At 60.7% G+C, this 13,340-nt stretch overlaps 1 protein-coding gene across 2 annotated transcripts in view; it reads left to right on the forward strand.

The window, feature by feature from the left end:
* Nucleotides 1-13,340, forward strand: part of IFT172 (intraflagellar transport 172) — a 98,356-nt gene that overhangs the window by 62,383 nt on the left and 22,633 nt on the right. For both annotated transcript variants that reach the window (XM_065400807.1, XM_065400808.1), the window contains exons 21-33: nt 3,603-3,680; nt 5,155-5,403; nt 7,129-7,207; nt 7,603-7,723; nt 8,492-8,636; nt 8,713-8,802; nt 9,395-9,492; nt 11,189-11,324; nt 11,411-11,527; nt 11,833-11,975; nt 12,504-12,597; nt 12,812-12,876; nt 13,035-13,215. In XM_065400807.1, the coding sequence (XP_065256879.1) occupies nt 3,603-3,680; nt 5,155-5,403; nt 7,129-7,207; nt 7,603-7,723; nt 8,492-8,636; nt 8,713-8,802; nt 9,395-9,492; nt 11,189-11,324; nt 11,411-11,527; nt 11,833-11,975; nt 12,504-12,597; nt 12,812-12,876; nt 13,035-13,215 (1,596 nt within the window). The remainder of the gene's footprint in view (nt 1-3,602; nt 3,681-5,154; nt 5,404-7,128; nt 7,208-7,602; nt 7,724-8,491; nt 8,637-8,712; nt 8,803-9,394; nt 9,493-11,188; nt 11,325-11,410; nt 11,528-11,832; nt 11,976-12,503; nt 12,598-12,811; nt 12,877-13,034; nt 13,216-13,340) is intronic.

A 13,340-nucleotide genomic window follows, 5' to 3' on the forward strand; every position in this document is an offset into this window, starting at 1 on the left:
AGTTGTTACAGCTGCTAATGAGAGAGAGCGATGGGGCATCAGGCTGTCACCCCCCAAATCAAAGGATTCAAAGAGATGGGACTTGTTTGGCAGGAACATTTATTCAACTAGAGGATTGAAGCTTTGAATTGCCAACCAGTAGGCTCTGCTGGGGCCTTATGACAAACGCCTGTCAGGGATGGTCTAGATAATACTTAGTCGTGCCTTGAGGGCAGGGAACGGGACTAGATGACTCTCGAGGTCCCTTCCAGTCCTACAGTTCTATGATTCTATGATTTAAATTTATGGGGCTCCATGGAGAAGTTCTCAGAACTGCGTCCTGAGAATGCCAGGCAGAAGTTCTTCTCCCTGGTGAACAGGGGCAGACTAGTACTGAGAACATGGCTGCCGGCTGGTCTGGTCGTGGCAGACTCAGCAGCTAGAACCATGGCATCCATTGTTGCCATGCCGAGATCCTCAGGGTTACAGGCTTCTGGTCTCCCCTGTGAAGTCCAGAATACTATTCAGGACTTGCCGTTTGAGGGTCCTTCTCTGTTCTCAGACGAAGTGGACTACAAGCTCCATGGGCTTGTACACGCCTGCCTGGTCAGCAAGCGCTATTGACTTCACCAGATCCACTGGTTTTCCATCCACCTCCCTTGCCAGGACCTGTCAGAAAAGAAGTGCAGGGGTTAGAAGTGCAGGCCTCCCCCTCCTGTTGCTTCGGCTCCAGCTCTGGACCCTTCAAGACACCTGGGAACTGCCCAGCCGTCATTTTGATGGGCCAGTCGAGGATGCAGGGCCAGTCTCCATCTCTCCAGACCCTATTTCCCCCTCATTTGCAAACCATCTGTCCCACTTCCTCAGTGCTTGCTCCCAAATTACTTCAACCAGTGGGTCGTGAGCATTGTGGAAGTGGGATATACCCTTCAGTTTGTTTCTGCCTCTTCCTCCCCGCCTATATCCCTCTGCAGGGATCACACCTAGGAGGAGCTCCTTCTCCAGGAGGTGCAATCTCTCCTTCGGTCAGGGGCCAGAGAAGAGGTTCTACACTGTCCAAGAGGGAAGGGATTTTATTTCTGTTATTTCCTAATCCCAAAAGCAAAGGGGGGCAGTCTCAGTCCAGTTTTAAACCTGAATCAACTCAACAAATTCTTAAAAAAGATAAAGTCTCTCATGGTCACCCTAGCTTCTGTTATTCCTGCCCTGGATCTAGGGACTGGTGTGCCGACCTCGACTTAAAAGTTGCCTACTTCCATGTGGCAGTCAACCAAGTTCATAGGAAGTACCTCAGATATGTGGTCAATCAAAATCATCAGCAGTTCGCTGTACTACCATTTGGCCTGTCAGCAACTCCCAGGGCTCTTACCAAAGCTATGTCAGTAGTAGCTGGCTTCCTGAGAAGATCGGGAATCCAAGTTTACCCCTACCTAGATGACTGGCTTGTGATCCAGACTGCAGGTATTGTTGTGTATTCCTGCTCCAGTCAACATTCAGTGCTCTGGGACTGCTAGTCAATGCAGAAAATTTCTCCTTTCCCCCGTCCAGCGGATAGAGTGTATAAGGGCTGTACTGGATTTGTCTGAAGCCAGACCTGAGGGTTCAGACAATCCATAAGAATGGCCAGACTGGGTCAGACCAATGGTCCATCTAGCCCAGTGTCCTGTCTTTTGACAGTGGCCAGTGCCAGATGCTTCAGAGGGAATGAACAGAACAGGGCAAATATCGAGTGATCCATCCCCTGTCATCCACTCCCAGCTTCTGACAGTCAGAGGCTAGGGACACAGAGCATGGAGTTGCGTCCTGAGCATATTGGTTAATAGCCATTGATGGATCTATCCTCCATGAACTTATCTAATTCTTTTCTGAACCCTGTTATAGTTTTGGCAATTCGATCAATTGTTACAGAGACGAAAGCTCACCTGGTCACAACAGCATGAAGTTGAGCTTCCTTGGGGCATATGGCCTCTAGCCCTTTTGATTCAGTAGGTCAGACTGCACCTCAGTTCTACAGACTAGGCCAGCACTGGGGCACGCGGCTCTCCTACTCTTCTGGCTGCGGTAACGGCAACCCAAAATGGCACTTTCATTAATGGATGCAGCAGCGAGCAAGTAGACAAAGGCTCAAATGGGGGACCCATAAATCTTGACAACACAAAGTTCAGATCTCACGGCAGGTACAGGCCTTGGAGTTTCCTGTGGATAGGTGTCAGTTGTTCAGTCTTTAGGGCTCTCTCAGGATCCTCCATTGATGTGGGTTGGTGTCAGCCTCCCATCCCAGACAGTTACCTGACACAAGATCTCATGTCTCTGGCTCTGCCCCAGAGCAGCTTTTTACCCCTTCTGCCCCCACGGGGCAGCAGTCCCTAGGCCAGGGAGTCACTGCCATGCACATCAGTCACAAAAATATTACAGAAAATTCCACTCTGTCACAGCTTTGGAGTCTTCTTGCTTTTCCTCAGCCGGATGGGTATGGCACACAACAGCAGCATCACTCATGGCAAATATCAGGGCATGTACCTGCTGTTCTTGTGCTTTCTCTGTAAATCATAAGCCACCCGGAATCACTCAGACCTACGGATCCAGCAAGGCTGCTGCCTGAGTTTCCAAAATCAAAATTCTCTAGCAGTCATCTGTGCTATGGGCCCTGTTGCTGCGCTGAGAGGACTCTGCACCCTTCCTGCTGCAGCTTTCACAGCTCTGCTCCCTGGCTTTCCACTGTTCCCACTCCCTCACCACTCTGCTGCTGTGGGAGTCTTTCCTTTACCCCTGAGAGAGAGGGATTTCCCGCTGCTGACACCCTGTGGTGTGAGGACATAAGCACAGAGTGCCAAGCTTTAAGCAGCGTCTAGAGAACTCCCTTCCCTTCCTTCCTACATTTCTTAAGCTCCCCACTGCACCACATCCTGGTCCTGTCTGGTGATCCTCGGGACCAGGAACTGTATAACCTCTCCACAACTGGCTGTGAGGTTTGCCCTGCAGTGCGGTGGGGCTCTAGAGAAGGGACCATTGTGATCATCTAGTCTGACCTCCTGTAGAACACAGGCCGTGGAACTTCCCCAGAATAATTCCTAGAGCCGAGCTTTTAGGAAAACATCCAGTCTTGATTTAAACATTGCCAATGATGGAGAATCCACCACGGCCCTTAGTAAATTGTTCCTGTGGTTAAATACTCTCACTGTTAAAAATTTGCACCTTATTTCCAGTCTGAATTTGTCTAGCTTTAACTTCCAGCCACTGGATTGTGTTAGACCTTTCTCTGGTAGACCGAAGAGCCCGTTGTTAAATATTTGTTCCCCATGTAGGTATTTAGAGAGTGTGATCAAGTCACCCCTTCACCTTGAGCTCCTGGAGTCTGTCACTGTGAGGCAGGTTTCTAACCCTTTAATCGTTCTCACAGCTCTTCTCAGTGGGAGCGAGGTTTCCCTGAGGTGCGGGGGGCTCATTTATTGGCTGTGAGGTTTACCCTGCTGCCCAGCATTCCGGACTCATTGGCTGAAGTGCCCAGCCTGGCCTCGTTTTGGGAGCTAACCCCATGTGGCAGGGTGTTCCCCAGGCTCAGGCTGACGAGTCAGCAGAGAGGGAAGCCCGCCCCATAGTAACGCTCTGCTCTCTGTGCCCAGAACGCGGTGGAGGAGGCCATGGAAATGTACCAGGAGCTGCACATGTGGGACGAGTGCATTGTGGTGGCAGAGGCCAAGGTACGGTGTATACTGCGCTTTGCCCTCCCTTGCCCGTGGACTGGGCCCCGCCGGGGTGCTCCATCTGCCGCTGGGGGATAACGTCTGAGTGTGGGTTCTGTCATGGGGAGCCTGCACCTGCCTGGGAGGCTCCCAGTTGGACTCGGATGAGCCAGTTCAGCGCCAGGTGGCTTAGTGGGGAGGTGCCTGGGGGCTCCCAACCTGGGCAAGGCCTCTGTGGTAAAGAAGGTGTGGGGGGGCTGTTATCACTCCAGTGTGCGCAGAGCTGCAGAAGGGAATGGAGGAACAGGGCAGGGGGTGAATGAGGGGCTTGGCTGTGACGCCAGGGACAGGGGGCGAGGAAGGAGGAGTCCTGCGGCTGACAGCTGGGGGAGGAGGCTGTTATCAGGCAGGCTGGGAAGGTACACGGGTCTGCAGCGGGCCTGGGTGCTGTGGAAGGCAGCACATCCTGCTGGGCTGTGCAGCTGGGGAATGGAACGGAGAGGGGCTCATGGGGGGACACAAGGCTGGGGAAGGGAGGCATGTGGGGCTGAGTGGAGGGGGAGGGGAGCTCAGGGGGCGCTGTGGGGCGGAGGGGAGGGAAAGGTAGTTCAGGGGGTGCTGTGGGGCAGAGGGGAGGGGAGCTCGGGGCGCTGTGGGGTGGAGCAGAGGGGAGGGGAGCTCAGGGGGCGCTGTGGGGCTGAGCGGAGGGGGAGGGGAGCTCAGGGGGCGCTGTAGGGCTGAGCGGAGGGGGAGGGGAGCTCAGGGGGCGCTGTGGGCTGAGCGGAGGGGGAGGGGAGCTCAGGGGGTGCTGTGGGGTGGAGGGGAGGGAAAGGTAGTTCAGGGGGTGCTGTGGGGCTGAGTGGAGGGGGAGGGGAGCTCAGGGGGCGCTGTGGGACTGAGTGGAGGGGGAGGGGAGCTCAGGGGGTGCTGTGGGGCTGAGTGGAGGGGGAGGGGAGCTCAGGGGGTGCTGTGGGGCGGAGGGGAGGGAAAGGTAGTTCAGGGGGTGCTGTGGGGCAGAGGGGAGGGGAGCTCGGGGCGCTGTGGGGTGGAGCAGATGGGAGGGAAGCTCAGGGGACACTGTGGGGCAGAGCAGAGGGGAAGGGAAGCTCAGGGGGTGCTGTGGGGCTGAGCGGAGGGGGAGGGGAGCTCAGGGGGCGCTGTGGGGCTGAGCGGAGGGGGAGGGGAGCTCAGGGGGTGCTGTGGGGCTGAGTGGAGGGGGAGGGGAGCTCAGGGGGTGCTGTGGGGTGGAGGGGAGGGGAGGGAAGCTCAGGGGACACTGTGGGGCAGAGCAGAGGGGAGGGGAGCTCAGGGGGCGCTGTGGGGCGGAGAAGAGGGGGAGGGGAGCTCGGGGGACACTGGGGCAGAGTGGAGGGGAACGTGGGGGCCTGTAACGGTTTAGGGGGGCTCTGGCCGGCGTCTGTGCCTGGCACGGGGAGAAGCCTGCAGGAGGGTGGGAACTGTGCTGACAGATGCTGCCCCCCGCCTGCCCCAGGGGCACCCGGCGCTGGACACGCTGCGCCGGGGCTATTACCAGTGGCTGTTGGACACGCAGCAGGAGGAGAAGGCTGGGGAGGTGCAGGAGAGCCAAGGGGAGCACCTGGCCGCTGTGGGCCTGTACCTGAGGGCCGGACTGCCGGCCCGAGCCGCTCGGCTGGCCATGGCTCGGGACCAGCTCCTGGCCAATGGGGATGTCATCAACCGCATCACCACCGCGCTGATCAAAGGGGAGCTGTACGAGCAGGTGAGAGCCTCCTCCAACCCCCCAGGTCAGCACCTCCCCCTCCCCCAACCCCCAGGGTCAGAGCCTCGCCCCTCCCCCAACACCCCAGGTCAGTGCCTCGCCCCTCCCCCAACCCCCTCCCCCAGGGTCAGTGCCTCCCCCTCCCCCAACCCCCCAGGTCAGCGCCTCCCCCTCCCCCAACCCCCTAGGTCAGCGCCTCCCCCCTCCCCCAGGGTCAGAGCCTCGCCCCTCCCCCAACCTCCCAGGTCAGTGCCTCGCCCCTCCCCCAATCCCCTCCCCCAGGGTCAAAGCCTCCCCCTCCCCCAACCCCCCAGGTCAGTGCCTCGCCCCTCCCCCAGGGTCAGAGCCTCCCCCTTCTCTAACCCCCCAGGTCAGTGCCTCGCCCCTCTCCACCATCTCTCATACATGGCCCGCACTCTCACAGAGTAACAGCCTTACCCCCACACTCCCCTCAGTCCCCACCCCAGGAGAGTTGGAGCCTCACTTGCACAGAGCTGTGGCGCCAGCTCCCTGCGCCCTAGAGATAGAGGGCTTGGGCCAGGAGCCCCCGTCCCTGGAGTTGCTGGGAACTTCCAAGCAGCTCTTCATGGTACCTGCTGGCATCGCCACAGGAAACAAACAGGCAGCTGCTTGGCAGCTCTAGGACCAGCCCCGGCTTGGTGGAGTGCAGGGTGACGGCTCCAGGACCCCAGCCCTGGGGCTGGCAGGGTGCATGGCTTGTGGGGTGGGCCTGGGGGCTCTGGCCTGGGACTGGCCCTGGGGCTGGCAGGGTGCATGGCTTGTGGGGTGGGCCTGGGGGCTCTGGCCCTGGCGGGGTGCATGGCTGGGGCAGCGGCGGGGGACTGGGGGCTCTGGCCTGGGGGCTCTGGCCCTGGCGGGGTGCATGGCTGGGGCAGCGGCGGGGGACTGGGGGCTCTGGCCTGGGGGCTCTGTACCTGGCAGGGTGCATGGCTTGTGGGGTGGGCCTGGGGGCTCTGGCCCTGGCGGGGTGCATGGCTGGGGCAGCGGCGGGGGACGGGGGGCTCTGGCCTGGGGGCTCTGGCCCTGGCGGGGTGCATGGCTGGGGCAGCGGCGGGGGACTGGGGGCTCTGGCCTGGGGGCTCTGGCCCTGGCGGGGTGCATGGCTGGGGCAGCGGCGGGGGACGGGGGGCTCTGGCCTGGGGGCTCTGGCCCTGGCGGGGTGCATGGCTGGGGCAGCGGTGGGGGACTGGGGGCTCTGGCCTGGGGGGCTCTGGCCCTGGGGCTGGCAGGGTGCATGGCTTGTGGGGTGGGCCTGGGGGCTCTGGCCCTGGGGCTGGCAGGGTGTATGGCTTGTGGGGTGGGCCTGGGGGCTCTGGCCTGGGGGCTCCGGCCCTGGGGCTGGCAGGGTGTATGGCTTGTGGGGTGGGCCTGGGGGCTCTGGCCCTGGCGGGGTGCATGGCTGGGGCAGCGGCGGGGGACTGGGGGCTCTGGCCTGGGGGCTCTGGCCCTGGCGGGGTGCATGGCTGGGGCAGCGGCGGGGGACGGGGGGCTCTGGCCTGGGGGCTCTGGCCCTGGCGGGGTGCATGGCTGGGGCAGCGGCGGGGGACGGGGGGCTCTGGCCTGGGGGCTCTGGCCCTGGCGGGGTGCATGGCTGGGGCAGCGGCGGGGGACGGGGGGCTCTGGTACCGGCCCCCGGCCTGGTGTGACATGGCAGGTGGGCCAGCGGCTCTGCAGCCTGTCTGACAGCCTGTGTGTGTGTGTTAGGCTGGAGACCTGTTTGAGACGATCAGGAACCCCCAGAAGGCTCTGGAGTGTTACCGCAAGGGCTGCGCCTTCCTGAAAGGTACCGTGGTCCCCGTCCCCCTTCCTTGGTGTGAGCACCCCCACCGCCTCTTGCTGGGATGCAGGGGGGGATGCCCTGTCCTGATGCCGCACGAGTGGCTGCCCCAGAGAACGTGGCTGCATGTCATTGCTGCTCTAGTTCTGAGCTGCAGCTCCATGAGCTGAGGAACAGGATTGCCTGCTGAGGCTGCCCCAGGCCATCCCTTCCGGTCCTGAGTTCCCATCTCCTGTAGCCACCCCTGGCCCCAGCGCAGGTTCCTCCCGGGCTTATCAGCCAGCAAAAGGCCAGGCGCTACTCGAATCAGCCCCACGCCTGCCAGGGCCTGTTCAGTGCTGCCAGCTCAGCCTCCTCCCCCCGGCTGGTGGCTGGTGTGACGTGTTCCTCTCCCCTGGCAGCTGTGGAGCTGGCTCGCGTGGCATTCCCGGCCGAGGTGCTGAAGCTGGAAGAGGCCTGGGGAGATCACCTGGTGCAGCAGAAGCAGCTGGATGCTGCCATTAACCATTACATTGAAGCCAGGTAAGGCCAGGCTGGAGCATTCCCACGGTAGTTGCGCAGCTCAGAAAGCAATGCACTTGGGTGAGTCTCCTTACACTAGTGGGCTGGCTGAACCCCACTGCCATGGGGCTGGTGCTGAGCAGACCAGCCCTCCCCTCCGGAGCCCCACAGGCCAGACCCACAGGCCCCTGCTCTCCCAGCCCTGGGCTCCCTCCCTCACACCCAGCTCTGCCAGTGCCCAGAGCCCTCTGCTCTCCCAGCCCTGGGCTCCCTCCCTCACACCCAGCTCTGCTGGTGCCCAGAGCCCTCTGCTATCTCAGCCCTAGGCTCCCTCACTCACACACACCCAGCTCTGCCAGTGCCCAGAGCCCTCTGCTCTCCCAGCTTGGGACGCTGATTGTACCCTCTTGTGCCACAGTGTATGGTGGTTTTATGATGGGGAAACTGGAGTCTAGGCTCGGAGCCTAAACAGCCCTTCCCTCGTGATCTGCGGGAGGTGCCCAGAGCCTGGTCTAGGCCGTTTCTCTAAGGTGCTGGTGGACTTTCTCTCCTCCACGTGCCAGGCCTGGTGACACCTTCCCCTCCTTGCCAGCTGTTCTCCCTGACCCTCCGTGCTCCCCTGTGCCCTGTGCCCTGTGCAGACACGCATGCAGGTGACCCGAGCAGGGAGGCTGCTTCACTGTCTCCTCACCCAGTTCCCAGTCTCGCTGCCTGTCCCTAGGGTGAGCAGAGCTCAGCCGGATCTGATCTCCCTGGCCTGCTAAGCATCTCTGCCCCTTCCGGCACTAGGTGCTCCGTCAAGGCCATTGAGGCAGCCCTGGGGGCCCGGCAGTGGAAGAAGGCCATTTACATCCTGGATTCACAAGAGAAAAGGGTAGCAGTCAAGTACTACCCCAGGATCGCCCAGCACTACGCAGCCTTGCAGGAGTACCAGGTGAGACGCCGGCTCCCAGCATCTCCCAGCCCCACAACGGCCAGAGACGGCTCACCTGCTGTCCTCTTCCCCACAGATTGCAGAGGAGCTGTACATCAAAGGAGATCGGCCCAAGGATGCGATTGACATGTACACGCAGGCGGGGCTCTGGGAGCAGGCACACAAGGTAGGGATAGAGGCTAAGAGCGGCTGAGTCTCTCGGGCCCTGCTCCCCACCTTCCAAAGCAGTAAATGTCTCCTGGTGCCCTGGGCTCAGCAGCCTGCAGGCAGTGCTCAGTTCCCAAAGGGTCGCTGCGAGCTCCCAGCCACAGAACGGGGTAGGCCACTGCTCCCTGTGCCCTGTTTGTGTCTCCCTCCACTTCCGGCTCTGGCCTGAATAACAGCACTTCTCTCAAGGACTGGGCACCCCCCAGGCTCAGCCCTGCTCTCTCTGAGCTGCATGGCCAAGCGCCCACAGTCTGCTGTGAATGCAGCATCTGCATCCCGGGGGGAAAGGGGTCAGTGTCTGTCCCCAGAGCCGTGCTCAGTGAGTGCCTGGAATCAGTGCCTAGGGCTTCAGAGCTGAGCCCACCACACACCCAGCTGGTATTCCTGGGGGGAATGGCTGGGTTTGTATGCCGTGGCCTGCCTGGCTAGCTCAGCAGGGAGCCGGAGCAGATCTGTGAGGGGATTGGGAGTCTCTCCCCAAATTCTCATTATCCCCTTTATGCTGCGGTTGCTGGGTAGGGGGCTGGAACCTGTTTCGTGTCTCCCTGCAGCTGGCGACCAAATGCATGAGGCAGGAAGATGTGTCCGTGCTCTATATCACCCAGGCTCAAGAGATGGAGAAGCAGGGCAAATACAAAGAAGCAGAGCGGTGAGTGTCTGCCTGGACACCATGGGTGGGGGGCTAGGCCTCGGTAGCGGCCCGGGGGACTTGGAGCAGGGCAGGGCTGAGTCTCTCCAGAGTCCAGTCCCCAGCCAAGCTGCCAAGAATGTGCCCTAGGAGTCTTGCTGTGAGGTTGGTTTATGCTGGGAGGACAAAGGCGCTTTCCTGGGACTGGAGGGGAGTTCCAGGCTGAGGGTGGGGAAGAGAAACCCCTTGCAGGTCACATGTCACCGCTCAGCCACGTGGCCCTTGAGCCATCTCACATGCCTCTGTAGCCCCAGGCAACCCTGCCAGGCTGCCCTGTCCTAACTTCTCCCCAGCCATGTGCTCCCATTACAGACTTTGGACTGGGTGTTCCCCTGTGTGCCACCTGTAACCATTCCCTGCCGGCTCTGAGCCCCACTGTTTCTGGGGGGGCCCTAGGAGGCCATGCAGCATGTCTCCCCAGGGCAAGGAGAAGGGACTGGTCCCTGTGCGGGGGCAGAATGCACTGGCCTTGCCATGGGCCCCAGCGCTGCAGTTACTTTTCCAGATTTCTCTCTTCCATTTTTCTTAACTGCAGCAGCCAGTGGGATTTTTCTGGGTTTTCCCCGCAAAACAAGTCTCCTTTCCCGCTCTGGGACCAGTGAGCAATGCCCCACCCTCTCTCCCCTGGTTCTGAGGAGGGCTCCTTGGAGGAGCAGAGAATGACGAGACCTTCCTCAGCCCTTCTGAAGGGACACTGGCTCTTCTCTCCCAAGTGCTTGTTCTAGCTAAAGCTCTCCCCTCAGCGAGTGTGGGGTTTGATCTCTGGCGCCTGCTCTCCCACCATCCACGCAGCCTTCCCGCAAAAGGAGAGGAACTGGGACTGAGATTTCTGTTCTAAGAAACGAGCAGGGGGAGCCTGACAGGCCAGAAGTTCACCGACCCAGTGGGGAATTCTGCAGGGCAGCGCCAAGCCACTGGCAGCCTCCAGCTGAGACGCCAGGCAGGATTCCTAGGGGTGGAGCATCTGTTTGCACATGGCAGAGCGGAGCTGGACCAGATCCAGTGGCTGGCTCAGGAGGGTGATCGGGGCCTTTTCCCTCCAGTGAGTGCCAGCTCCTATCTTATCCCAGCTTGAGTGGACTGACTGGATGGGGGATTGGGAATGCCATACAAGGCCTTTCTCCTCTATGGGCACTGGCTCTGGTCAGCCCCCGGACAGGACTGCTGAGGGGGTGGTAGGGAATGGGATACTGGGCCATTCCCATGTAAATCACCAGGTCCAATCGATCCCAGGGTAGCAGTGACACAAGCTTTTTAGTGGTCTAAACGAAGTGAGCTGGGGTCCACATCACCAAGCCGTCATCAATCCCTGGGGCTGCTGGCAGCCTCAGCAGGGAGGCCAAGACATGACTGGGCCCCAGAGCCCAGGAGGGTCCCTGCAGGGGAGAGCTGAGGCAGAGTGGTAGGGACATCGCCCGTGTGGGTAGGTTACATGGTGCCGTCCATCTCCACAGCACTCAGTCCCACACCTTTCATCAACACGACATGCCGTGCACCATTTCCTGTCTGGTGAATATTCAGCCCATGCTCTGCTCCAGGTGGCCTGGGAGCAGATGGGTTCTTGGGCCCGGCCCAGCGGCAGAATCTGCGCCTGCCGCACCTGTGTCCTGGGCCTGGCCCAGCAGCAGTCTCAGCATTTCCATGCTTGTGTTCTCAGGCTGTACATCACAGTGGAGGAACCTGATCTGGCTATCACCATGTATAAAAAGTGTAAGATGTATGATGAGATGATTCGCCTGGTAGCAAAGTACCACAAGGACTTGCTGAGTGACACACACCTGCATCTGGGGAAGGTAAAGCTCTCGGGGTGCGGGCAAGGATCTGTCATCCCAGCGGGGAGGGCTCGGGACACTCGCTAACACACCGTCTCCTGTCACAGGAGCTGGCGACTGAGGGCCGCTGGCAGGAGGCTGAGTACCACTACCTGGAGGCCAAGGACTGGAAGGTCACAGTGAACATGTACAGAGTGAATGACATGTGGGAGGAAGCGTACAGGGTAACAGCAGCTCTTTAACAGAGAGGACAGGGCATGGCACCAGCAGGTCCCCGTATGTGTCTAGCCGCAGTGCCTCGTGCTTGGGTCAGGATGGAGCATTGCATGCTGGGATCCACGTCTGCTGCCCTCTTGGGTGAGCAATGCTGAGGAGGAAGGGAGGTCTCTGCACTCTGTCCCCTGCAGGTCCTTGCCTCCTCCTCACCGGGCCGTAGGGAGGCTGTAACTTGGGGAAGGGTCTGAGTTGGGGACGGACTTACTCCAGCAAGGAGCCCCCTGGGAGACTCAGCTCTGTTTGCTTTGGACAGGTAGCCAAGGCCCACGGGGGGGCGAATTCCTACAAGCATGTGGCCTATCTGTGGGCAAAGAGCCTCGGAGGGGAAGCTGCCGTGAAACTCCTCAATAAGTTTGGGCTTCTGGAAATGGCTATCGACCATGCAGCAGATAATGGGTGAGTGTCCTGAGGCTAGGAGCTCGCCTCCTGGCACAGGGAGAGCAAAGCCCGGCCTGGGGAATATCCTTCACTCACAGCAGCTACAGCCCCGGGATGGAGGCTCCATCTGCATCCCACAGGGACCGAGGAGGAGCTGCTGTGTGGACCGCTGCCCACCTCCCATCCCTGGGGGGCTGGGAAGGAGCTTTTCCCATCTTGGCTTGAGGGAGGTGAGGCTTTGCAGAGCTTCCATCTGCAGGGGTGGGGGTCAGGGGCCAAGTCACCAGCAGCACCACAAGCTGCCACCCACTGGGGCAGCCTCCTGTCACAGCATCAGCACTTGCCCTGTCCTCTCTCACTGCCTGAACCATCAGTCACCACAGCCATCTCCTGTGCGGGGTCCCAGCCTCAGCTCTCCCCTCACAAGCCTCCCACCTCGCCTTGGGTTCTGCCTGCCAGCACCAGCCCTCCCCCACCCGTCCGCTCCACATGGGGCACATCCAGGACCTAGCTCGGCTCACCCCCATCCCTTTCCTCTCGTCACAGCGTCTTTGACTTTGCGTTCGAACTGGCCCGGCTCTCGCTGAAGCAGAAGACACCTGAGATCCACTTGAAGTACGCCATGTTCCTGGAGGACGAGGTACGACCCCACGCCCTGCACTGTGCCCAGACTGCAGAGCGCTCACCCGGGGGCCTGCACCAGGCAGGTTCTTCCGCCTCCCCAGGGAAGTGGCGTGGCTGCAGCCTGGAGGCCCGGAGCGTGTAAGCCGGCTCTGTGAAGCCCTTGCTCCTCCTGGCTGGGGTGAGGAGCGGGAGGCCACGGTGCCTAAGCAGATTGCTCTCCTCTGTCCTAGGGCAAGTTCGAAGAGGCCGAGGCTGAGTTCATTAAAGCTGGGAAGCCCAAGGAAGCGGTGCTAATGTGAGTGCCCCCTGCTGACTGAATCCAGGTTCCAGGCCAGGGGGCCTTGCTCCCGTGCCTGACCCCAGCCTGACAGCTCTTCTCTCCAGTCGATCTCATGCTCCCTCCCCCACCCCAATGTGCTGGACCCAGGCTGGCATGTCTCCTTGGCTCCCCAGGTTTGTCCACAACCAGAACTGGGACGCTGCCCAGCGCGTGGCTGAGGCCCACGACCCGGACAGCGTGGCCGACGTGCTCGTGGGACAGGCTCGCTTCGCCTTTGAGCAGAAGGAATTCCAGAAAGCAGAGGCCTTCCTCCTGCGGGCCCAGCGGCCAGAGCTGGCCGTGAAATATTACAAGGTGGGTGCGGCCAGTGGCGATGTCACTTCACCCCACAGAGCTCAGTGTCTGGGCAGGGAACCCGCCATCATCCCCCGAGAGCTCAGTGTCTGGGCGGGGAACCCCCCCATCATCCCCCCGAGAGC

Source organism: Emys orbicularis, chromosome 3 (assembly GCF_028017835.1).
Source record: "Emys orbicularis isolate rEmyOrb1 chromosome 3, rEmyOrb1.hap1, whole genome shotgun sequence".
NCBI lineage: Eukaryota > Metazoa > Chordata > Testudines > Emydidae > Emys > Emys orbicularis.